The 27,168-nt window shown below is 38.2% G+C and overlaps 2 protein-coding genes across 6 annotated transcripts in view; one reads left to right on the top strand and one right to left on the bottom strand.

Annotated features, from left to right (window-relative positions):
• The window catches only part of LOC140193965 (arf-GAP with SH3 domain, ANK repeat and PH domain-containing protein 2-like), a 268,459-nt gene extending 266,177 nt beyond the window's left edge, over positions 1 to 2,282 (top strand). Inside the window, exon 28 of the mRNA XM_072251199.1 lies at positions 1 to 2,282. Within this exon, the coding sequence (XP_072107300.1) occupies positions 1 to 75 (75 nt within the window). The 3' untranslated portion in view covers positions 76 to 2,282.
• itgb1bp1 (integrin beta 1 binding protein 1) lies at positions 1,567 to 27,162 on the bottom strand. 5 transcript variants are annotated; one of them, XM_072251212.1, is made up of 7 exons: positions 26,977 to 27,150; positions 24,306 to 24,391; positions 18,785 to 18,863; positions 10,325 to 10,461; positions 8,725 to 8,817; positions 7,583 to 7,732; positions 1,567 to 4,275 (listed from the first exon to the last, which is right to left on the bottom strand). In XM_072251212.1, the coding sequence occupies exons 2-7, from the start codon at positions 24,375 to 24,377 to the stop codon at positions 4,204 to 4,206; spliced, it is 603 nt and encodes a 200-aa protein (XP_072107313.1). In that variant the 5' UTR covers positions 24,378 to 24,391; positions 26,977 to 27,150; the 3' UTR covers positions 1,567 to 4,203. The 5 variants fall into 5 exon arrangements, with proteins under 5 accessions (XP_072107313.1, XP_072107309.1, XP_072107312.1 ...); XM_072251208.1 differs by lacking the exon at positions 1,567 to 4,275 and adding an exon at positions 4,282 to 5,213 and having other exon boundaries at positions 26,977 to 27,162; XM_072251211.1 differs by lacking the exons at positions 1,567 to 4,275; positions 26,977 to 27,150 and adding exons at positions 4,282 to 5,213; positions 26,879 to 26,969.
• Positions 27,163 to 27,168: the final 6 nt, after the last annotated feature.

The following is a 27,168-nucleotide window of genomic DNA, read 5'->3' on the forward strand; positions in this document are numbered from 1 at the left end:
ATTGGCCACATTGAAGGAGACCCAAAGCGAAGGGGCGTATTCCCAGTGACATTTGTGCACTTCATTCCTGACTAAGCTCTTTCAGAAGTGGAAAAAAACAATTTGATTATGGTACCATATCCTGATGACAAGAAATGCATCTTTTAGCAGGATAGCCAAATCACTTCTTAGATGGAGGATGTTATAAATATCTAGTTCTCAAATATGTTTTCTTGTTGAAGTATTTGCACTTTCAATACAACTGGAGATTCATTTTTATAACATGTAGACTTCTTATGTCTGTAAATTCGCTATGGTGCAAGTAGGTACTTGGGGTTGGAAAGAATGCTATTCTTAGATAGCGAGTAGCTCACATCACTAACTTAAATGTTGAAATATGTAGCAGCAACAATTAAGCAAAATTGGAGAACACAAGTATTGATTAAAATGATATAATTCACAAATCAGGTAATGAACTTAGAAAGCATGCTGTTTTTGTGAACTTCATAATTTCCATAAAGCCTTAAAGCACTACTATAAATCTGAAACAATACCCGTTTCCATACTGGTTTTAATTTAAATCTGTAATTTTCTTAAGCATTCATGAACACAGGATTATAATGATGTAAATATGAATATTTTTCAATATGCAGCTAATGAACAGCAATAATATCCAACATAGTTGTTATTCAAGGGAAAGGATTAGTGATGGAAATTCAGACATTATTTGGGATCCTTTATGTATTGTGTTGCATCATATAGTTTAATAAAAATTGTGTTTAACTAGTTAAATCATTTTTAAAAAAAGAAATTCAGTGTTGCGCAGGCTTTTTTTAAAAGTCTGCATAGAATTATTGATTTTTATTCAGGACAAACATTTTCAAGAAAATAAATTAAAATGTGTAGTGCAAACCATTTCTAGTAACCTTCATCTCAAACACTTCTTGCAGTGGTCTTTCTGGCCTGTTATTGATAATTAGTGTTTTAACTTATTAGATGTGTTAATTTTCTTTTTAAAAGACGCCCTGAATTCTAATGTGTAGGAATGCAAATTTGAAAATTATTTTGGACTAGCAATAAGATTAACAATTGCAGCCTATCAAATTTAATTAAATATGGCTGTAATTATTATCCAAATGGAGAAATTAACCTTTGTATGTAATACAAATTAATACTGAAGATGTTGACATCATTCAGCTCTATTACTTTCTATGTGTGGGTAAAAGGATCATAAAAATGTCTGGACAGGATAAATATTGCTATCTCATGTCATTGCCTGTGAGTAATATTTAGAGCCGTTAAGACAAAAACTATTTGGGATATGGTGTAAAATGAATACAAATATGACAAACTTGGTATTTGTTGCAGAGCAACACTATATATATTGTAAATGTTAAGTCCTATAATACTTTTACATTTCTTTGCAATGATTGACAATTAGAGCATGTGTAATGTACTGTATATCTCTGTTTTAACATTGGAATTAATTCAGAAATAAAGTTATTAAACCAAAGCCTGCTTCAGAATGCAGGTCTATTTCTCATGATTTGAATGAGACATAGTTAATTTGCTATTTGGAAAAACAGCATCTGATGAAATATTGTACAAAATCAAATCTAAAGTGTTTGAAAATCCATCCACTGAATCAAGTTAAGGCAGCTTTATTTGTTAACTATAATTTTGTTAATCAGTACATGTGCATAAAATCAGTTCATTCCATTAAAGACTGAAATTGAGAGACTTTTGTCTTGAATATACCTATTTTACTCATGACGTTTCTTTTAGCTCAGTTAAAGGGAATAATATCTTGTTTTGCACACTAAAGCCCAGAATATCTATATTTTGAACTTAATGTTAGTAATAAAGATGAAAACTTTTCCCCCATATATGACATTGTGTACCTTCACATTGAGATTAATTTTAAAGAACTAACTCAAGCTCAAAAATAGGAAAAGCCTATGTGACAGTGTTATGCTGCTGAAGCCCAGCGAATGGCCATCACTGGTGATTGCTGTTTAAAATTTTTTCCAAAATATTCATTATCAAATAAGAGTATTACATAGTTTCTAATACTTAAGTGCTTAATTTTCTGTAGGTTAAAATATATAATTGAAATGTGTGTTATGCTTAATTTTCTGTTCTGTAAAATTGAAGGCTGATATTAATAGTTTGTATAAATTTTTTTTATTGAGTACTCCAAGATGAAATCCAGCAGCTGTTCTGAAATTATATTGGCTGTTTGCTTGTTTTACAGTTTGAGTTAAAGAGATTAACTAATTCTTGAACCATGAAATGTATCTCAAGTTCAACATAGCATTTGATTGTTATAGTATTAAAGCATAGTTTACTTGGATAATTTACTTTAATAACTATCTGAATTATGATCTTGGTTTAAACAAAGAAAAGCTGGTTATCAAATAGTTCCTTGCATTAATTATTTTACCATCCTGAACAATGGACACATTTCTGAGTTTTCTAACCACAGTTCCCCTCCTCTATTAATATTATCCATCAAAGTCTTCACACTTTCCAACAAAAAACACACTTCAATCTCCACAGGTTGCTATCAGGTAGATACAGCACTGTACAAGGGCCTTCTTCAGGTTTTAAGCAAATCAGAACATCCTGTATGTTTGCCTCCTGCTGTCAGTCTCATTTTAAGAATGCCTATTGTACCATGTTAATTCATGAGGTGCCAACGTGATAGCAGAGACAGTCTTTAAAGATAGCTATCCTGCCTTTGCCCATACAGAAGGGGGCTTAGAGCCTGCCATATGTCTTTACAGTTGGTCATAGTTGTTGACTAGCTTTGTTTTGAGCAGGATGACTTCATGTTATTTATCTGCTAGGTTCACTACAATTAAATAAATAGTTCTTATCTACTGTCCAAACATAATTCAGACAACTTCTCATTTTGAAGAAAAGTCTCTGACCTGAAACTCCTCTCTTTCCAGAGATGTTGCTTAACCTGCTGTTGGTTTCTAGTATCTTCTGTTTATATTCATAATTCTACTAACACTTTTTGGATTCTTGCTATTATTATCTATTTGATATTCCCCTCATTAATCTTGGGGTAAATATAGTTTGCCTTTCCATGTTTTTACAATTGCAAATCTGTTAACTTGATACAAACTGGATTTAAACTTATGGTATTACAGGACTAATTCCACATAATGTGTGGGCACGTGGCCAAGTGGTTAAGGCATTTGACTAGCAATCTGAAAATCGTGAGTTTGAGCCCCAGCCAAGTAAACGTGTTGTGTCCTTGAGCAAGGCACTTAATTATACAGTGCTCTGTGACGACACTGGTGCCAAGCTGCATCGGCTCTTGCCCCTCCCTTGGACAACATCGGTGTCGTGGAGAGGGGAGACTTGCAGCATGGGCAACTGCCAGTCTTCCATACAACCTTGCCCAGGCCTGCGCCCTGGAAAGTGAAGACTTTCCAGGCGCAGATCCATGGTCTCGCAAGACTAACGGATGCCTTTAATTCCACATAATTTAATAAGAAAGCAGTTTTTTCCCCCCAATAACATACATAATGCTTCAGATGAAAACCACATTTTTGTTCAGTTGCTCACCTGTATAGAAATTATTTTGTCATCTTTGGAGGTGACAGTAGAGCAATTCATGTTTTTCTATAATTTGTTTTATTGCAACTTTAATTTGATAACATACTGATTAGAAAAGTATGTATAAATAAGGAACAATATTGCATACTTAATTAGAAAAGCAAAAATGAAATACCATTTACTTTGATAAACATTGACCTATATTATTTTTGCCTTGAAAATTTAATATACATTTAACTATTACTGCTAATGCTGAAGTACCCTCCAATGGGACATGATCTAAGATTACCAAAGCTCTATGAAAATGTAATTATTAATTCTATATTTAATAAGAAATATTTATATACAAAACATTCTTCAGAGTTGGTACAGGCTTAGTTAACATTTCAGTGACTTATTCTTTTCTTTGATAAAGAATATATACTTCACGAACAAAACAGGTAATTGATACTACAATCACTCTGAATAGAAGATGATGTACTACATTAACAAAAAAAGGGGTTATTGTTGTGCAAGTCCATTATTTTACTGCAAACATTGAAATGCTGGCAACTGCAAGTCTCAGAAGCTGCAAACTATTCCATTCCTTCATAGACAACAGCAGCAGTTGTAATTCAACAGATATTAAAAGTCAGGTTACCATTTAGGCAATTATTACGATTTATCTGACAAAATTGCTGAATCAAAAGCTGTGGATAGGATTTTGCAGATTGTTTGAGCTTGTTCCTGTAACCCAAAAGACAGTTATTAAGATCAGTGGGTTTGGATATCCAAAACAATTTATAGGGTTGAGAGTTTTTTTCTTAAGATGTGTTAATTCAGTTTTAATTGTACTTAACAATAGAAGGTATTTTTGAGCAGCCCAAGAGAAATGGCTTGCCTTAATAACCTTCAGTAGAATTTAAATCTTTGAATTGTTCAAATTCTTTTGTCTATGCCCCATCTCTGTAACCAGATCCACTCCATGGCCTTCAAATTTCTGTTCCTCCAAGGTTAAATTCTTGATCATCCTCAATTTTGAGCACTCTACCATTGATCAAATAGCATAGCTAGCTTACACAAAAATAATTATTGTTGATTTTTGATGAGATAGCAAGTGTTGGGAGAGTAAGGCTACATCCACGCTACGCTGGATAATTTTGAAAACACTGGTTTCGAGTAAAAACGACAGGCGTCCACACTAAGCGTTTTTCAAAATATCTCTGTCCACATTAGACGGATATTTGGGCGAATTTCCTCCTACTGGGCATGCGCAGGACACACAGAAAACAAGCGAAGAGGAAACGGTATACTTAGTGCGCGTTTGTCCAGTTACAGAGTAGAAAAACTTAAAAGGAATTGCTCTTGGCTCTCGCGCAGGAGGACTTAAAACTAAAAAAAAACAAATACTGTAGCGTATGGAGGCAACCGACGGAGTTCACAGACAGTATGATCAGGCTGACGACGAACAATGAAAAACTGACTTAACCCTGTTGCATTAATAAAGTACCTTGTTAAATGTATAAAAACATGTCTGCATCAATACAATGTTACATTAGGCTGTTACACATCTATAGCCAGAGAAGTACTTGCATAAATAGATAAACCTTCTTGGTTCTTGATCCTCCAAAATATTCGGCATGGAATTTAAACTGGAGGTGGCAGAGGGTGTTTTCTGTCCTTACCTTCATACAAGCAGGACAGAAAACAGGGCAAAGTGAGTATACTTATTTATTCAGTAAGCTATGGGACAAAGTATTTGGTGAGTACATTTCTAACTCTTCTGGCTTCAGTCTGATTGCTGTCTGTTCTGAAATTGTTAGGTTCCGTGAAGCGTAGAATCAAATATCGCTGTGATGATTGTACGCTCTAGTATCAACTGTTTGGCGACAATAAAGTAATAATAATAACAACAAAACAATGAAATGCCGCGCTGCCGCCAACCGTTGCGGCATGTCATGACAGCGGTTTTTAAAAAGCTCCGGTTACCCCGTACACACTGCAACGGATATTAGGCATTTTCAGGTTTATTCACTCTGGAGACAGTTTCTGAAAATGTCCATTTTCAGGGGCTGAAAACGCTGTTTCAGTGTGGATGGAAGGTCAAAACGAAGAGAAAAGGCTTTGTTTTCAAAATTATCCGGCGTAGTGTGGATGTTACCTAAGGATAATTTTGGTCAGCCTCTTTTCCCCCAGCAATCAGCTTCATGCCCTTCTCATCCATGGGGTATAGCTTTTTAGTGGAATTAGCGGTGGAGGAGTGGGTCATTTCCATCTTTTTTTGTTGGGTCTCCAATCATTATTCATATCCACTTCTCTCCCACCTAGCCACTACATGCAGGTCACATAGCAGTAAATTGGAGCCAAAAGGCTTTCCATGCAGTTTGAGTTTAGTGTCTAGACAGTGGGAATAGAAATAGGATTTCAGTGCTAAATGTCCAGGAAGGGATGATGGATGGTTCCCATGATCTGACAGTTGTGGTGCAGCAAGGGTCAGGCAGAGAGATTCACTATCTGTGTGCCAAATTCTTAGTGTCTCTTCTCCTCCTCTCCATCCTACTTTCTACAGGTGCATAGTAGCTGAGCCTTCAGTTCTGCAACTTGAGCCAGCCAGGGTCAGCGGAGAGATTTTGTAGTCTAGTTTATGGATAAGGGTTGATGCTCGGATTAATGAGGGTCGGAGAAACACTAGTCTGCTGATGTATATTCTGGGGTTCCAGAGCAGAAAACAGTGTAGCTAATTGTGACCAATTATACTGTAAAATTAATTGTTTTCCTTAATGATTAATTGAGAGTTCTAAAACTGCTCAACTTGTTAAAGGAAGTTTGCATTTTTTGATGTCAAATTGCTGGCTATAAATAGATCAAACATTAGGCCACGTTAATTAGAATAGAAAATCAAAAGATAATGCATTAAAGGAAAGGAAATAGTGACCTCAATTTCACTGGTGTTCAATGAGAGTGAGGACAACTTGGTTGAGAGTAAATGGAAATGCATTCAAGTTTGCACAGCAATACAAGTTTTAAAAAAGTCATTGGTGATAAGAGTTTCTAAAGCATATTTTTCATGGGAGGGGAAAAGATGCCAATGAATCATTTATGATGTTGATCAGGAAAGGTAATCACCATTGGAAACCAGGGCAAAGGAGCCAGATAGCAACGCTGATATCTTAAGATTTGATCTGAGGGGACTGAATGGAAAATAACAGTTCCAAATATTAGCTGTGTATGTTGGAAACTGTATGCTCAAGCACTGCAAACAGAAGAGTAGTGACCTTGTTCGCCCTTTTAAAAAAAAATGAGTACATGGAATATTTAAAGAAGGCTGTGAAGTCAGTAGGGAAGACAAAAATAAGAAAAAGGTTAGTGTGTGAATTGGTGATAAGATTGTGCACAAAGATCTCAATATAAGGCAAACTGAGGCAATTGGAGGTTGTTAATTTGTTAGCATTATGTAGGTAGGCTGAGGGTGGTGAAGAGTTTAATGTTCTTCGGAGCACAAATGGCTGCACTGTCTTCCCTACTGCCACCCCAGCACACACACAGTATTGCCACATTAGGACCTTTGAAAAACACCAACTGCCAGATTATCTATGGGTTTTCACCAACAGCAGGTCAGGTGTACATTGAATGTCTGAAGTCCTGATCTGGAGGTGGGGAGGGGAGTTGTAGGGGGAGGAGAGACTGATCTTGCCAGTGCCACACGTTCTCTACATTAAGGGAAGAAGTTTACAATGGCATGGAAGCATCAATGAACCAGATACATCTCTAGCTGAAGTGTTGGATTTGGGGTAAACTGTTCCATTCAGTAACTCCTGATATTGCAATGATTCCCAGAATTACTTTGAGTTAGCTCCTTAAAATACACACTTGTTCAATGAACATAAACAAAAATACACTTAAACCAATGAGATGACAATACTTTCACTTCTGAAGTGAATTTGAAACTCTTGGGCTGATTTAATGGCTGAATTACTCCTAAAAATGAAAATATACCGTAAAACAAAGATCAAAGTGAAGAGGGATTGTTGAAGGCTTATCAACTATTTCTCACCAAGCTACTGCATTGATACAGGCAGATGTTGTATTCTGTCTGGTTTGCATCAGTGGTTTTTATAGCAAGAAGGCTTTTTCCCATTCCGAGCCCATCATCATAACAGATCACTCGCACTATTAAATACAGTGGATGCCTATGCAAAATGTCCTGCCAAAAAAACAGAATGTTACTAGGAAAAGTAAATGGGGAAGACATGGAAATAAATAGTCATCATTACAGTGGAGGAGTGATGGATACTTTAAAATGTATGAAGGTAGACAAATCACCAGGGCCTGAAATCAAAGGAGCAGTGGCTGAGATACTTGCATCATTAGTCATGTGTGAGGTACCAGTAGACTAGAAGGCAGTGAATCTTGTGCCTTTATTTAAGAAGAACGGCAAATAAGAATCTGGGAGCTAAAGGTCACCAAGTTTAACATCTCTGGTAGGTAAGTTACTGAAGAGGATTCTGACGGATAAGACATATGCACATCTGGAAATACAGAAATTGATTAAGGATAATCAGCATAGCTTTGGGGTTCTAACATTTCATTCTTTGGGGCACTCCTCTGTTTTCATGTATGTCTGTGAAGAAGAAGAATTTTAGAATGTATATTGTATACATTTCTCCTGACATTAAATGTACCTATTGATTGCAACAAGATTCTGCAGATGCTGGAAATCCTGAGCAACACACACAAAATGTTTGAAGAACTCGGCTCTTTAATTTCATGACAGATAGACAAAAAACAGAAAACTTAACAAAATCTCCATTTGCCTTTATCTAGAAATGATATAATTGATATTAAGTGTATATGGTTATATGTTGGAAAATGTTTCAATTTGTTTTTAAAACTTTGATAGTATACACTCATCTCTATTTCATATTAATTAGCTTTTGGATATGTGCCAGCTATTTGTAATTATAATGCTTCAGTCCGAGAGATAAAGGAACATTAACTTGCTCACTCACATTACCACTTTTAAAGCACCATGAGTTGGTGGAAACAAATTAGTGTAATTAACGTTGTATCATTTATCAGGAAATCACAAATTACTTGCTCTCGCATAAACTGAATACCATTTTATACAAGTATCTCCTTGTCTCCTGCTTCTTATTCATTATTAGAACTAAATGGGTAGGAGCCATTAATACTTACAATTTGATCAGAGGATGCCACTTTGATACCGTATTTGGAAACACACAAGATACTCTCCTCTTCTGATGGTGTAAATGGTAGCTTTCCATATTGCTGTAATAAAATGAACAAACAATTGAAAGTAATATGACAACTCAAATAACCTCTTCCTTAATATCAACAAGACAAAGATGGTTATTGACTTCAGGAGAACTCACACCCCCTCCCCCTTTACATCAGCAGCACAGCAGTGAAAACTGTAAGCAGTTTCAAACTCTTGGGTATGCACATCACATACAAACCTCTCATGGTTCTAGAACAGATCCTACCCAGTCAAGAAAGCTCCCCAAAGCCTCTGCTTTCTGAGGAGGCTGAAGAAAAATCTAGTCTCACGTCATTCTACAGATGCGCACTAGAGAACATCCAAACAAGATGCATCACTGCTTGGTATGGAAACTACACTGCAGCATACAGGAAGGCTCAACAACGGGAAGTTAAAACCTCTCAATGCATCTCTGGCACCAGCCTTGCTGGCATCAAGGACATTTATACAGAAAAGAACCAGTAATATCATAAAGGATCTCACACCCTGCTCATGGTCTGTTTGTCCCACTCCCATCAAGGAGGTGGCTATGTATCATCCATGCTAGGACTACCAGATTCAGAAATAGTTACTTTCTCCAAGCAGTAAGGCTGATCAACAACTCCATCACTACTTTATTATCTCCTGTCAGTCACCCTACCTCGCTTTATGGACATACAATCAGTGTATAGAAGGTATCTTACATATTGATTGCCTTTTAAAATTAATATTATTGTGTTCTTCATCTTGTATTTTTTTTGTGCTGCCTTGGTTCTGGAGTAACAATTATTTCATTCTCCTTACACCTGTATACGTATGGGTTTAAACAATCTCCAATCTTGAAATAGATGGAATCAGCATAGGATAGTACGTGGGCCTTCAACAGCAGTGACCAGTTGTAGGTTCATTAGCAGTGAGTTTTTCTTCCTTCCCCCATTCCTCTTCAGTTGAGGAAAGGCAGTAAATGGTAATTGGTATGAAACTTTCTTCGTCTGCCATGATTTCTTCAATATTGTACAGATTACATGTCCTTCTAAAACTATAATCTGCTTTTTTGTGTGTCTTTACTGGGCTTATTTTGTTCCATATTCTTTGCTGTTTCACTTTTACTTAAGAGTTTTCTTCCCCCTTATATGTAGCTCCCCTTCCTACTACCTCACTAGTTTGAAGGCTTTGATTGCCTCTCTATTTATCTTTCTCCTTTGGCTCTGGTCACATGCTGGTTCATTTGGTACACGTCCTAACAGTACAACCCCTCTGCCTTTATATTAATATGTCCACCGCAAAAGCCAGCCAGTATAAACTTATAAGACCAAGATGCTGTATATTACTGAATATACTCAGCAATTTCCATTATTTTGTACATTTTTGTAGAGAAGCAGAGTTAGATGTCTGAGGTCAATGATCTTTAATTTCTAATTCAGAAATAAGGTCAGAATTAAAACACTTGCTCTCCACAGTTAACAATTACACAAAAGTAAGAAGAGTATTCATGCGGAAACAAGTGGACAACCATACTTTAAAATTCCATTAATATACCTGTGCCAAGTCAATGTAATTAATCAAATCTTGTGGTCCTTGGAGACATTCAATGGAACCAGCTTTTAAGTTTTCAATAGCACCCAAATACTTCACTCGAAATTCATTACAGGTGTCAAAGTTACTATTACTCTGACCTGGAATCAAAACACAAAACCACAATTTACTTTCTGTTGCAGTGATTACCAGCAATCGATTCTCAACAATCTCACATTGTTAACATGTTTTTTTTCTGATTTCTAAAGTTACAAATTTAGCCAATTTACTTCATTTTATTCATGTTATAATTTACCACAAAAAAGTCTATTCGTTTCCAATTCTACCCTTCCTCTAACCCCACCCCCATCCAAATTTTGTTTTTCCAATTTTTAACTCCTGACTCATTTTCAAACAGGACATTGAAGCATTTTACTACTCATCCAAGGAGGTATTTTGATAATCCTGCAATCATTTTTCTGGGAAAAACCATCACTGATCAATGTGAACATCATCTTATTTCCTAGAAATGTTGTAACTTATGAACTTAGTGTAGACGTCAAGAGAAACATGCAAATGGAATTTAATGCAAGTATTGTTATAGAAAACGTGACGGTATAAAGTAAATGATACAATATTATTAGAGTTGACAGCTACACCATGGAGGATGAATAATTTGAAAAGAATGAAGACTGTTGAGACATGAAAAGTTTTGGTGCAGTTTCCTTACAGCAGCAATGGTAGGGAGCAGGTTTGACATTCAAAAATCACAATTACATGTTACCAGCATAAATAAGGAGAAATTATTTCCAGTAGGCCTCAGTAAGTGATGTCACATATTTAAGAAATCAGTTGGAAACAGAAACAGATGACATGAAGCGAAACTCACCATGCAGTCAGGAATACCCCACCTGAAACTGTCATGGAAGCAAATTGCTCTTTCAAAGATTAAGCATAGACATGATGGACCAATGGCCACCTGTGTTATAGCAGTCTATGAACATACAAATTATGTTCAAGAAGTCACTGAGTATACTCGGCTGTGGCCGGTCCCAAACCCAGTTGCAAAAAAAGAACAGTTGAGCGTAGGGCTAGCAACTCCATCACACAAAAAAATGAGCTACAAAAATACCAGAAGAAGCTCTAAAGACCTCATCCCTGGGAAAGGAAGGATCTTTAAAGGTGGGCTACACCTGGGGACAATCTGAAAGACTGACAGAGGACTCTGGTGAGCTGCCGTCGGCAGCCTATGGCTCTGTAGGGGTGATGGGCGAACGAACACACACACACACACAGCATAATCATGCTAATAATAAGGATATTATGTACAAATAATTCATTGATGCAAGAATTGGATGAGGACACATTGGATCATGCATAATTAGGCACTAAGGCATTGATCTCAGGATTGCTACCCGTGCCAAGTGGTAGAGGCCAGAAATAGGAAGATCGTACAGTGTAACACATAGCTAAAGGGACAGCACAGGAGGGAGGGTTTCAGATTTTTGGATTATTAGGCACTTACCAGGGAAGGTAGGACTTGTACAGAAGGGATAGTTTGCACCTGAACTGGAGGGGGACTAATATCCTCGCGGGAAGGTTTGCTAATGCTGCCTGGGGGAGGTAAACTAGAGTTACAGAGGAATAGGAACCAGAGTACCAGAAAAGAAAGTGGTGTGGTTGTGGACAAAAGTGTTGTTAAGCCTACATAAGAAAGTCAGGAATTAAAAATTTGAGAATGGTGGGACGAATATTCTGAACTACATATATTTCAATGCAAGGAGTATTGTAGGGAAGGCAGATGAGCTTAGGGCATGGATCAGCACGTGGAATTATGATATTGTGGCCATAAGTCAGACTTTTTTGCAGGAGGGACAGGACTGGCTCAATGTGCCGGGGCTCCGTTGTTTTAGACTTGATAGAGAGGGAGGGATTAAAGGGACATTACTAATCAGGGAAAATGTCATAGTGGTGGTCAGTCGGAACAGACTGAAGAGCTCATCTAGTGATGCGTTATGGGTAGAACTGAGGAATAAGAAAGGTATGACCATGTTAATGGGATCATACTATAGACAACCCAACAGTCTGTGGAATTTAGAGCAGCAAACTTGTAGAGATCACAGACTATTGCAATAAAACTAAGGTTATGATAGTAGGTGATTTTGACTTTCCATGTATTGATTGGGATTTCCACACTGTGTGCTAAATGGGAAAGAGTTTGTCAAATGTATTCAGGAAAGTTTCCTTAATCAGTAAATAGAATTCCCAACTAGAGAGAGTGCTATACTAGATTTCCTATTACGGAATGAGACAGGGAAGGTGACAGAAGTTTGTGAAGGGGAACACTGCATCTAGTGAGCATACTGCCATTAGTTTCAAGGCAAGTATGGAAAAAGATAGGTCTGGTCCTCAGGTTGAGGTTCTAAATTGGAGAAAGGTTAATTTTGATGGCATCAGAAAGGATCTGCAAGTGTGGATTGGGTTAGATTGTTATCTGGCAAAGGTGTACATGGTAAGTTGGAGGCCTTCAAAAGTGAAATTTTGAGAATAGATTTTGTATGTTCCTATCAAAAAAGGCAAAGATAAAAGGTTTAGGGAATCTTAGTTTTTCAGAGATAGTGAGGCCATGGTTAAGAAAAAGGAGGTGCATAGCAGATATAGGCATATAGGAACAAAAGAGGTATTTGAGAGGTATAAGAAATTCAAGAGAACACTTAAGATAGAAATCAGGAGGGCTAAAAGGTGTGAGGTTGCTCTAGCAGACAAGGTGAAGGAGAATCCTAAGGGATTCTACAGATATGTTAACAAAAGGATAGCAACGGGCAACATTTGTCTCTGGAAAATCAGGAAGGTAATCTATGTGTAGAGCTGAAAAAGATAGAAGGGTTCAGCCTGTTGAATGATAGCTTTTGTTACTTTAATGGCGAGATCTATTTTGTTGAACTGGAAGGAAACTAATCCTCCAACTACATTCCAATAGTTTTCTCAAACCATATTAAGTTTAAATTTAGAAAAAATTAGAAGTGATATTTTTGACCCTTCGATTAAATTTGAAGAAACTTGGAAACCTTTTATGCAACATTTTCATATGATGTAATCTGACCTTTCCGAATCTTTTTTCTAAACTTAAATTATATGATGAGAGGAGCGGAGTTAACGACATTATTGAACGTGTCTGATACAAGCTGTTGGTCTAGCCCTGTTTTGCTTTCTTTTTGGGTTTTTTTTCTTTTTTTCTTTTGGGTTTTTTTTTTGTTTATATATATATTTTTCTTTTTATTTCTTTTTTAATGATTAATTTCATTATGAGTTTGGAAGTCTTTTATATCTGTTACTTAGAATTCATTTTATATATGCTGATGAACATTATTCCAATCTCTTTGTACTAACTTTGTTACTGAGTTTATAATTTTGAAAAATTAATATAAAGATTTAAAAAGTAAGATAGAAGGGGAAGATCTCAAATGGGATTTTTGCATCTGCACTTATTTAGGTGAATAACACAGTCTATAGAACTGAAGCAAAACATAAACAAGGCCATGGACTCTGTACAGATTACAGAGGTGGTGTTTGCTGTTTTGAGGCAAATTAGGGTGGATAAATCCTGAGGGCTTGACAAGGTATTTGCTCAGACACCGTGGGAGGTTAGTACAGAAATTGCACATGCCCTAGTAGAGATATTTAAAACATCCTTTGCCATGAGTAAGATGCCAGAGGATTGGACGATAGCTAATGCTGTTTCATTGTTTATTAAAGGCTCTAAAAATAAGCCAGAAAATTTAGGCCAGTGAGCCTGCCATCAGTAGTGAGAAACTTAGTGGAAGGTATTCTAAGGGACCGGATATACAAGTACTTGGATATTCAGAGACTGATTAGGGATAGTCAACATGGCTTTGTGCGTGGTAGGTCATGTCTAACCAATCCTAGAATTTTTTTTGAGGAAGTTACCAGGAAAGTTAAGAACGGCAAGCAGTGGATATTGTCTAAATGGACTTTAGCAAGACCTTTGACAAGGTCCCACTTGGGAGGTTGATCAAGAAAGAATGGAGAAGATCCTGAGAGGCAGGATTTATGAACACTTGGAGAGGTATAATTTGATTAGGAATAGTCAGCATAGCTTTGTTAAGGGAAGGTCGTGCGTTATGAGCCTGATTGAATTTCTTGAGGATGTGAATAAACACATTGGCCTGAGTCGACGTAGTAGTAGTAGTCGTCTAAACACATTGATGAAGGAAGAGCAGTAGATGTAGTGAATATGGATTTCAGCAAGGCATTTGATAAGATACCCCATGCAAGGCTTATCGAGAAAGTAAGGAGGCATAGGATCCAAGGGGACATTGCTTTATGGATCCAGAAATGGCTTGCCCACAGAAGGCAAAGAGCAGTTATAGACGGGTCATATTCTGCATGGAGGACGGTGACCACTGGTGTGCCTCAGGGATCTGTTCTGGGACCCTTACTCTTCATGATTTCTATAAATGACCTGGATGAGGAAGTGGAGGGATGGCTTAGTAAGTTTGCTGATGACATAAAGGTTGGAGGTGTTGTGGATAGTGTGGAGGGCTGTCAGAGGTTACAGCGGGTCACTGATAGGATGAAAAACTGGGCTGAGAAGTGGCAGATGGAGTTCAACCCAGATAAGTGTGAAGTGGTTTGTTTTGGTAGGTCAAATATAATGGCAGAATATAATATTAATGGTAAGACTCTTGGCAGTGTGGAGGATCAGAGGGATCTTGGGGTCCCAGTCCATAGGACGCTTAAAGCAGTGTGCAGGTTGACTCTGTGGTTCAGAAGGCATATGGTGTATTGGCCTTCATCAATCGTGGAAATGAATTTAGCAGCCGTGCGGTCATGTTGCAGCTATATAGGACCTTGGTCAGACCCCACTTGGAGTACTGTGCTCAGTTCTGATCATCTCACTACACGAAGGAAGTGGAAACCATAGCAAGAGTGCAGAGGAGATTTACGAGGATGTTGCCTGGATTGAGGAGCATGCCTTATGAAAACAGGTTGAGTGAAGTCGGTCTTTTCTCCTTAGAGTGATGGAGGATGAGAGGTGACCTGATAGAGGTGTATAAGATGATGAGAGGCATTGATTGTGTGGATAGTCAGAGGCTTTTTCCGAGGGCTGAAATGGTTGCCACAAGAGGACACAGGTTTAAGGTGCTGGGCAGTAGGTACAGAGGAGATGTCAGGGGTAAGTTCTTTCACACAGAGAGTGGTGAGTGCGTGGAATAGGCTGCCGGCAACGGTGGTGGAGGCGGATACGATGGGGTCTTTAAGAGATTTTTGGATAGATACATGGACTTAGGAAAATAGAGGGCTATGGGTAAGCCTACTAATTTCTAAGGTAGGGACATGTTCGGTACAACTTTGTGGGCCGAAGGGCCTGTATTGTGCTGTAGGTTTTCTAGGTTTCTATGTTTCTAAAGTTCAGTCATTTGGCATTCAAGATGAGGTAGTAAATTCGATTAGATATTTACTTTGCAGGAGAGTGGTAAAGACTGGTAGAAGATCATTGCCTCTCTGACTGGAAGCCTGTGACTAGTGGAGAGCCACAGAGTCCACTGTTGTCACTTGAGGGGTATCGATAGGAGTAATTACAAGCAGGCTTTTTCCACTGATCTTGGATGAGACTAGAATTAGCAGTTATAGGTTAGGAGTGAAAGGTAAAATACTTAAGGGAAACATGAGGGGTAACTTCTTCATTCAAAAGGTGGTAAGAGTGTGGAACAAGCTGCCAGCACAAGTGGCACCTGGATCCATGTTCGGCTTCAACACTTAAGGGAAGTTTGGATGGGTACATGGATGGCTATGGTCCAGGTGCCGATCGATGGGTGTAGGCAGATGAATGATTTGGCCTGGACTAGATGGGTCGAAGGGCCTGTTTCTGTGTTGTAGTGTTCTATGACTAATTAAGTAATCTTTTAAGGGTAAAAATCTGAGATACTATTCTATAATTTATTCACCCTCTTACCTCCTATTGATAATATGTTTCTTGATAAAATGAATGAGCACTCCAAATATCAAAGTGAAGGTCAATGCTGCTCTTCAACTGACCCAACAGGAGATCCACAAGTAATACAATGGATTTTTATTATTTGGTGAAGAATTGTTAAAAATTCAGCTTTGAGACATTCAAGGAAGGTCTGCTTAATCCCTAACAGTAAACACTTCTAGGGAGGCAGGGTAGTATAGCATAATGTTTAACAGTGCTAGCGACTGGAAGATCAGGGTTCAATTCCCGATGCTGTCTGTAAGGACTTTGTATCTTCTGCCCATGACCACGTGGGTCTCCTCTCATAGTCCAAAATTTGCATAGGTTAGGGTTAGTATGTTGTGGGCATCAGTGTTAGCACAAGAAGCACAGTGACACTTGTGCACTGCCCCTCAACACACGCTCAGGGGAACCATGCCTTTCACTAGGTTTCAAACTACATGTGACAAATAAAATTAAATATTTAATAAATTTTGTATCTTGATACTTCTACTTGTCTTGTTTGTGTGAACCGCATAAACACCCCTGCTCTAGTACATTATCTAGGCCTGCCGGAAATCTGTTGTAAAAATTTAACAAACGGTGCTTTCAGAAACTTTGTAAATTAAGCAGATGGTTCTTGATATGGCTTAACAGAATAGTGGTGTAGCTTCTCAGCTCCAGAAAGTGCTGGTGACCCTTGTTAGAGAGATTTTTGGGTTTAGGACATATACATTTAGCAATTGACTTTGGCTTCCAGTCTTCACATCTGAAAATGTATTTTGCTTTTAATTTGGAGTGCAGCTCTGAACAATGGGTTCATAAAAGCTGTGAATCCAGACCAGACAATGCTGATTAAAATTGATTTGGGTGTCTGTGGTGGGGAGGTGAATCAGTAGGTGTGAAGGTTGTATGTAATTTCAAAGAAAGCATTGCCCATACATTGTAAATATGGAGTTGTGCTTTGATGTTTATTGAGGCCTATGTCGGGCCAGTGAAACCTTTCGACCGAAAGCATCTCCATATAATGCTTGCGGTACCTTGTTTTGTCAAATAAAGAAGCTGCTTTGTATCTACCAGTAATTTTCTCCAGTGACTTCATTCACGCAACAACAACCCTGAACAAGATCACGATGCTGTCCGTGTGCATTTTGCATCTTATCTCCATGAACGTTTACTTTCGTAACCAAGGACATGCAGATTGGTAGGTTAACTGGATATTCCAAGTTGTCCCAAGTATGTTGGTGAATGGTCTGAATCTTGGGAGGAGGGGATTGATGTCGACGGGAAAATTCAAAAGGGATTAGGGTAAGGTTAATTGTTCTTCATTATTAGTGAAGACTCAATGGGCCAAAGGGCCTGTTTCTAAGTTGTACGGCTCTACTGTTCCTTAGAAGGGGAGCAATTTTGGAACTGTTGGAATGTGGATTAATCACTCCAGGGAAATCCTTCTTAAACTTCCTATATTCCAACAGCCTATCGTCGCGTTCTCCTTCTGCAGCCTCACGTGTTGGTGTTCTTAATTTCTCATGTACCTATACTACTGCAAGGGCAAGTCAATTTGAATACAAAATCCCAGGATCTTCTAACTCAGTTTCCAGCAGGATATACTAGCTTGGGATTTCCGCTACACTTCAATCACTTTCTTTCCTGCAGATATACAGGCCAATTGTAACAGCAATTTAATGCTCTATCTGCTCGGAGATTGCCAACATCATCCAATAAGAATGGTACCTGAATCTTTTGTTTCTGCATCGTTAAGAAGCCTATCTCCTCTGTTTTCATGTTCTCAGATGGGTAAACTGATCTGCCTAATTATAATGATGGCCAGAATTTGAGACATTTTCCTAGAGTTTTGAAAGAATCAAATATAGTATACTAACAACACATTGCTATTGTAATGGCTTTTCTTAAATCACAAATAAAACATATGTAACAAAATAATAGGACCGAGTTTTATTGAAAATCTAACATGCTAGAAAATGAAAAGGGATTAGTGCAAAGTTAATGTTTCTTGATCATCAGTGAAGACTCAATGGGCCAAAGGGCCCATTTCTAAGTTGTATAGCTTTACTGTTCCTTAGAAGGGGAAGCAATTTTGGAAATGTTGGAATATGGAAACTTTTAATATTCAAAAGACTTTAATCACTGTGGGGTAATCAAGGGTGGGGGGGGGAAATTTCAATCTTGCAAGACACCTAAGCACATGAAATTAAGCTGACATTTCAGTGTGATTTTGGAATTATCCCTGATATCCTGGATAACATATCACTCAAATTATTTCTAATAGATACTTGATTATTACCACATTACTATTTAAGGGAGTTTCCCGTGTGCAAATTGCCCACTAGATTTCTTACATTACAACAGTAATTACACTCCAAAAAAAGTCCTTAATTGGCCATAACACACTTTGGAAACTTCTATAAGATAGATGAAATGTGCTATGTAAATGCAGTGCTTCCTTAATCTTACAGCATAAAAGCAAAGAATTATAGTTACAATACCTGAACTCTTTGTGGAATCTGTATCAAGGCTAGCCACTGTACTAGATCTAGAAAGGCCACCCAAACTGGAATCTACTGACTGAGAGAAAAATAAACATGAGTGATGTTAAGAGATTTAAATTGATAAATTAATAACTATAGCATTTAAGACTTCCTGTAACAACATCTTGCATTCCACTTTATTTTACATGAACTGGCACTCAAATTAGAACCAGATTAGAAAAAGAATCAAAATAGATAAACAGTATGAAATTGTACTTCAAGCAGGTGAGAGAAAATCTCGTTTCAGTTATTTAAAGATTATCAAATGTTGCAGCTCTATAAAACTCCATTCAGACCTACAGAGAGTACAGAGATTTTCCTGGATCTTTTCTGGATTGAAGAGCATATTTTATGAGGATAGGCCAAGTGAACAAGAGCTCACTTTCCTCTTTGGAAAGGAACAGGATGAAAGGTAACTTGACAGAGGTGGACAAGATAATAAGAATAGATGGAGTTGACAGTGAATGGCATTTTCTTAGAGCGAAGTACAAGAAAAGGACATAACTTTAAGGTGGAGAAAAGTACAGGGGGGATGTCAGATTTTTTTAATACAGACTGGGGGGTGCATAGAGCACACTTCCAGGGGTGGTTGGCGGTAGGTAGAGGCAGATACATTACAGGCATTTAAGAGACACTTAGATAGGCACATGGACAATACAGAAATGGAAGGCTATGTGGGAGGAAAGGGTTGGATTCATCTTGAAGTAGATTAAAGGGTCAGCACACCATTGTGGGCCAAAGGCCCGTACTGTGCTGTAATGTTCTAAATGAGGAAGTGAGGAATGTCTATTAACAAACAGATCACTTACAAGCCACAATTGTAAAGTTTTCAAGAAGTGAGTTAGAACAAAAGACAGAAAGAGTGTGAGGCCATTTATCCCATTGCATCTGCTTCATCATTCAGTAAGATTCAGAATTCCAAAGATTCCCCATCATCCAGGTCAATAAATATTTTCTCATTTCTGTCCCGACTGGCTAACTTCTGCAAGGAAAATGCCTGTGTCTACCCTATCAAGCCACGTAAAAAGTGTGAATGACTAAGACGATCTCTAAACTTAAGAGTAGAGGCCAAGTTGACTTAATTTCTCCTCATACAACAGATCAGCCCAGGAATCAGTCTGGCACACCTTCACTGCACTTCTACTTTTATAAGTACAGTATGTACTTCCTGAAGTAGGAAACAAGATCTGAATGCAATATTCAAGATGTGATGTCATTTCTTGAGCTAGATGACTTATGTATTCAAACACTCCTTTACAAGTCTAACGTATCATTTACTTTCCTAGCAGTTTGCTGAACCTTCAAGTTAACGTAATGATGGGTACACAAAGACACTGTTTCAACAGCCCCCCCCCCCCCGAGTACCTCAGTAAAGTAGCCAATGTAACAAAGAACTCTAACCATCTCAGACATTTTCTCCTCTCCTCAAAGCATACACCACCAGACTCAAAGACAGATTCTCTCCAGCTGTTACATGTCTATCAAAAGGTCCCTTTATATGATAAGAAAATAAGACCATAGACATAGGAACAGAATTAGGCCATTTGACCCATTGAGTCTGCTCCACCATTCCATCACAGATTTATTACCCCTGACAACCCATTCTCCTGCCTTCTTCCTATAGCCTTTGAAGCCCTGACTAACCAAGAAACTATCAACTTCCGCTTTAAATATACTCAATGTCTTGGCTTTCACAGACCTCTGTGGAAATGAATTCCACAGATTCACCACCGTCTGGCTAAATAAATTCCTTCTCATTTTTGTTCTAAATGGATGTTCCTCTTTTCCTAGACTCACCCACTATAGGAATCACCCTCAACACATCCACTCTGTCTGGACCTTTCAATATTCAATAGGTTTCAATGAGATCCTCCCTCTCTCTTCTAAGCTCTAGTGAGTACTGGCTCACAGAACCACCAAACTGGCTCCTCATATGTTAACCTGTTCATTCCTGGAATCATTCTCGTGAACCTCCTCTGGACATCTCCAATGCCAACACATTCTTTTTTTAGATAAGGGGCCTAAAACTGCTCATAATCGTTCAAGTGCTGTCTGACCAATGCCTTATAAAAATTCAGCATCACTTGCTCTTATATTCTAGTCTTCTTGAAATAAATGCTAACATTACATTTTCCTTCCTTACCACCAACTCAATTTGCAAGTTAACCTTTAGGGAATCCTGCACAAGGATTCCCAAAGCCCTTTTGCTACTCTGATTTTTTAATTTTCTCCCCACTTAGAAAATCGTCAACACCTTATTCCTTCTACAAAAGTTCATGACCAGACACTTCCCTACACTATATTCTATCTGCCCCTCCATTGCCCGTTCTCCTAATCTGTCCAAATACTTCTTAAGATAGACTCGTGACCTCGCAATCTACCTTATCGTGATCTTGCCCCTTACTGACTGACTGCACTGCACCTTCTCCACAAATGTAACACTTTATTCTGCATTCGGTTACTGTTTTCCTCAATGCACTGATCTGATGAAATCATCTGAATTAATCACGTGTAAAACAAAGGCTTGTACATGTGACAATAATAAACCAATTTATCAACCCCTCCCGACCTCTTGCCATTTGAAAAGTCTGCAGTGCTATGCTTTCTATCAAAGTGAGTTACCTCATATTGTCCTACATGATATTCCATCTGCCATGTTTGATCTGTCTGTATCCTGATGTTTCTAACCCTCATTACCATTTAGCTTTGCACCATTAGCAAACCTGGATAAAATACAATTAATCACCTTGTCTAAATCACTGAAAATAAATTATGAACACCTGGGACCCAAGCACCAATCCCTCCACAGGCCCAACTTCTCAACACAATAATGATAACCTACTCTCTTTTTAACGACTAACCAAACTTCAATCATACCTATATATTACCCACATTTTTGTTTACAACCTTAATTCATCAAGGATGATTTCTCTTCCATAAATACACATTGTTTTGTGTAATCCTGCAATTGAGCTTAGTTTGATTTTGACTACATTCTTTTATTTCATCCATATCTCTAGACTTTACTGATACTCCTGCTCAGCCTCCCTGTTCCACTGACTCTTAAGCCTGAAGTATCTGAAATTCTGCAACACTTACCTTGCCAAAAGTTACTTTCATTATTTACCTGTGTGAACTGGCTGCCGATCAAATAACAGCTCATCTTTAAAATTCTCATTCTTGCTGAAAAATCCCTCCATAGTCCTGCCTTGCTCCACCTCTATAATCTCCACCGGTCCTACAACCCAATGGGGTCAAAGTTACAACAGTCAATAAATCTTGTCCCGTGTGCACTACCCCAAGGAACTGAACAAACCAGAAATATTCAGCACCCAGCTAAACCTGAAACTTGGCTAGTGTCTGTCCCTATGTTTTCAAGCAGAATTTTATTCTGGGGCATATTACATGAACATTATTTTCAAAATAAGACTTTAGCCAAAAGTCATTTGTCATATTTTAAAGAAAGACAGCACAATTGATTTTGAGCTAGTATTGAGCAAGTAAAAAGTCCCCTAATTTTCTCTGCTGAAGGCACCAATAGTTAAGAAAAAACTACTTCCTGGGATACCTGGTTCAGATATGCAAGCCAATCAACCATGAAACAGTTTTAATTTCCCATACCAGGATCCTGGAGGTTAAATGGAACATCCCAACTAATCTCCACAAATTTGGTACTGACCCTTTCTGCATAATTTATCATGTCAGCCAGCTCAGTTACCCACAAAAGCATTGACATAACAACACCTGAATGCAAGAATCTCACTATGTCTGGCCTCCGCATTGGGATAGTTGGAGGATTTAAAAGTGGATTAGGCAAGCAATATTAATACTTTACTGTGGACAAAGTATTGAACAAGAATGATGTACCAAGGAAATTTGCATATTGTGAGATCCCAGTGGAAAATTTGTTTAAGTCCGTTTTGCATGACTTTCCTTGAAATAAATGGGTTCTAATGTTTTTGTTAGCACAGAAATAAGTGGAAAGGCATTCAAAATTATCATAACCTCAGCAGCTAATAATGCTCCAAAAATGTTTTGTTATAAACTTTTTTTTACATACGTAAGCAAACTCCTTTTTCACATTAATGTAACGCAACACTGTAGTTTGTGTGAAATAGAGTTTTCACAGCCTTTACCCTGTAATTCTGCACATTGGAGGTCCTGGGATATGAATTTGGATGTTTTGCACTCTAATAGTCAAAGGATAGAATCCAAGGCCGATGTCAACAAGTGGAACTCTGAATTATGGGTGGCATGGAGACACAGAAATTAGTATTGCTGTCTCCTAACTCCAATGGCACAGTTCCTAGTTCCATACTGACATTTGGCACGGAGACACAGAAGTTAATACTGCTGTCTGCTAGCTCCAATGACACAGTTCCTAGTTCCATCCTGACCTCCTGTGCCCTCTACGTTATGTTACCCTCCTCTCCCCACCTCCCCCCCCCAGGGTTTGAGTTTCCTTTCACAATACAAAGATGCACTGGCTGCCAGATTATTAGGTTGCTGCAAGTTAGCTGAGGTGTGACTGAGTCATAGGACAGTTGGCCTGGCATTGCTGAGAGAGAATGACTTGCAAGAAACTTAAATGGAGAACGGGGATTGCTGCAGAAGTGCACTGCCGAAAAATGCAAATATTTTGTTTTCTAGAAGACTTTAATGTTGATAGATAATACAAGAAAGGAAGTGGAACTGGGACTTATGGAGAAATTAGTGTTACAAAAGAAGTTAAAAGAAAAATGGCAAGTTGCAAGTTATGTGCAAACACCATCAAACATTTGGTATTAAACTCCTAACTGAAGAAACTTGTAAAGCTAATTGATCAATTCAAGGGAATTGTCTTGAATCCAAGAGACACTGAGTGGAGCTATATAAAACCAAACAGATTCAACAACATTTACATAATCCATAAAAAAAAAGCAGGAATAGCTCATTCAGCACATCTTTCCCGTTCTGGGAACTTCAGAGCCACTGTCCTGCACTAACCTGTATCCTAGCTACTTTATTGTTCTCTTTCTGGAGCATATTCAATAACTGAGATTCTCAAAGGTAAAGAGTCTCTTGAATGAATCTCATTTCTGCTCAGAACAGCCAATCACTTATTCTGAAACCCTGGCCTCTGGTTCAGAACACTGCAGTCAGGAGAAACACCAGTCCATACTACCTATTTTTCCATGTCTATTGAACAATCCATTCAATCTTTAGTTACAATAATAATATGCAAATACAAATACTATAAAATTGTACTGGGAATTTTACAGTAATTTTCACAAATTGCTACAGAAAATGTGGGTACTTACATCTCTTATCAACCAGTCTACTTCATTTTCAAACATTAGCAGGAGGTCATTCTTTAATTGCCACAACTATTTTTTTTGTCATAGAAATATAAACTAAAACAATAATCTGCCTTTACCCTTTATAATAGCATGAGTCAAAGCATGAATGAATCTACCATGTCATGTCGGTGAAAAACTACCTTGCTTTTTGTGCTGATTTCACTGCCTTGAGAACTGCTACTGCTGTGCCGTTTCTTTCCCTTCCGAAACATTTCTCAACATCTTCCTGCACACCAGTGAAACAGAAGAACATCAATTCAAAGACATACTTTACACATTATCTATTCTGGATGAAATTACAGTATTTAGACATGACTAATGACACCCAACATATTTAAAATAGTTACTGATACATGCAGAATGAAAACCCATTGGGAAAGAGGGGAAAGGCATGGGAAAACCATTCTCCATCTCCATATAAACAATCAATATGCAAAAATAAATTCTAGATTAACTAGTATACCTTTCTCTATAATGTTCCCATAGTTATGCACAAAGTGTAGTAAAACGTGATGCGATGTATTACACTTCTTCCTTCTTTAATAACATCACAGCACCACATGCAGGACATTGTTGCTATTGCTACATCAAGATCATTGACTGAGTGTTTGTAAATTGTGATTCTGTCTTTCTGTACGGAGCAGTGGGTGTTAAGTTACAACAGTTCTGGGGAAGTCCCATTTGAATGTTGTTTAGAATGAGGAGACACTAATTCTTAACAATTTTATCACATTTTAACTTTCTCAGAAACACCAAATATTAATTTTTTTTTACTGTTTACAAAATCTCCTCCATTAAAGAAACAATATTCATATTTATTTCAAAATAATGAAGAATTAGATCTAACCATTAATTTTGTACATGCTCATGAGACATGCTTACCATTTCCTGACCCAATTCCCATTAAAGCCTAGGCCATTCAACTACCTTCTTAACATGCCACCCTCCTCCAAAGCCTCTCCACCTATTTCCAGTTGATTGGGACGGGAACGGACAGATTTCATTCTCATCTCTCCAATCCAAGCCAGAGAATCACCTGCCATGGGTTTTCATCTCTTTCTGCGCCTGCACTGTGACTCTAGTATTCACCGAGGATCTACCCTTGGTCCCTTTAATCATTTACTTGCTGCCACTCATTAACATCTTCTCCAAACAAATAATCAGTTTCTCGAAGTACACTGATGACATTTTGGTCCCGCTTCACCACCACCATTACAGTGTAAAACTGCTTATCCATGATGCAGCATTGAAAGAGAAAAAAAAAATACAGGGCCAACTGAATGAGCTTTGGCACTGGTCGCGAACTCCAATCCCTAATTGATTCCATCCTCTCCCTGGCAAATGTCTGAAACTGAATGGAATTGTTCATAACCTTGAGACCGTATTTGATTCAAAGATGAATTTAAAGCCACTTATACTGTGCCCATCTCTACTTGTTTAATATTTGTCTAGCTCCATTAAAGATCTGTTATTCTAGAGATGAAATCCTTATCAATGCCTTCAGTGATGTGAACTTGACTATTCCATTGCAACTCTGGTCACCAAAAGCTTTGCTGTTGTTGTCGTTAAGAAATCCTATTCACTCACCAACCGTAGCTGACCTCCCATTCAAAAATTCTATGATTCTTGCCCAAATTTTTTAATCCATCCATGTCCTTCCCCTTCCTCATTTCTATAGGTTCCACCTGTTCCACAAGATTTCTATCTTGTAATCAGTCCTGGACCCTTGCTTCACTGGATTTTAATTGCTCCACCTCTAGCCTGCACACTTTCAACACTGAGAGCCTAAACTCTGGATTTCCCTTTCTCAACCTCACATTTCTCCTTTAAGATACCTAACTGAACATACTTCTATGTTGAAATTTTCATTTCTCTCCTCAACTGTCAACTTATGTGGTTAGGGGATCAACTTTTCTCTGATTAAAACCCCTCAGAAGTACCTTGAGATGTATTACTTTAATAACAAAACAACATGAATGGAAGTTGCTATTTCCCCCGCTCAGGCATTCCCTAGCCAACTTGGTCTCAACTCCATTTACACATCTGTACCCCAAAATCTTTCTCAGCCTTAAAAACATTCGATGTCTCTGTCTCTGCGGTTCTCTAGGATAAAGATTACAATGCTCAGAGAAGAAATTGCGCCCCAACTCCATCGTAAATGGAAGAAAACTCCTTACTTTGAAGTTGTGCTCCCTTTAATCTAAATTCATCAGTGGGGAAACAAACTTTAAACGTTCGCTCTATCAAGCTCCTTCAAAATATTATGATTCAATACAAATCACGTCATCTTAAACCACAATGAGTAAAAGCCACGCTTAAACTTATTTCACACTTCACTTCTGTTCACTGTCTTCACATCATTACCTTTACTTAAGTCACTAATTTCAGATCTAAATTTCTCAATCTCAAAACAGATTTTGAAAGTCTATTAAGTTATGATCAGTCTGCCCAAATAATTATTCACCACGATATAACATCTTAAATCATGTCCCTACATACAACCAAATGTAAAATACCACGTCTCCCGGTGGGTTCTATTCTACACTTTGTTCCCAGATGCCGTCCAATAGGCGCCCCAACTGTGCTTGCCTTGTCGTTATGCCGTAGGGCTGCTCTGGACTTCTTCCACCCTTGTCACTCTTTCAGACTGATTCTATACCCAAACCAAGCTCCTTCTCTGGGCAAAGCTGCTCTCAGTGTTATTCAGGCCTACATTTCCTTCTCCTGCGATCAAGGTTGAGCTCAGTTTATAATAAAACGACGGCAGATCACAAACACTCGGGCTTTAGCCTCGCTCCCCGGCACTCTCACCACATCAGCAGAAATAGTGAAACCTGGAAACCCGTTCTAAAAACCAGCGCAGGGCGGGTGAGTACCGAACGCTTATTAAAACAGTGAAGCCAGTCGATGGGGCCTTCTCTCTGCGGGGACCCGCCGGACAACGGACCGTTGGGGGTGGAGGGAGGACAGCTTCCAGCCGGACACAATTGACAATGGAAGCGG

Source organism: Mobula birostris, chromosome 2, assembly GCF_030028105.1.
Source record: "Mobula birostris isolate sMobBir1 chromosome 2, sMobBir1.hap1, whole genome shotgun sequence".
NCBI lineage: Eukaryota > Metazoa > Chordata > Chondrichthyes > Myliobatiformes > Myliobatidae > Mobula > Mobula birostris.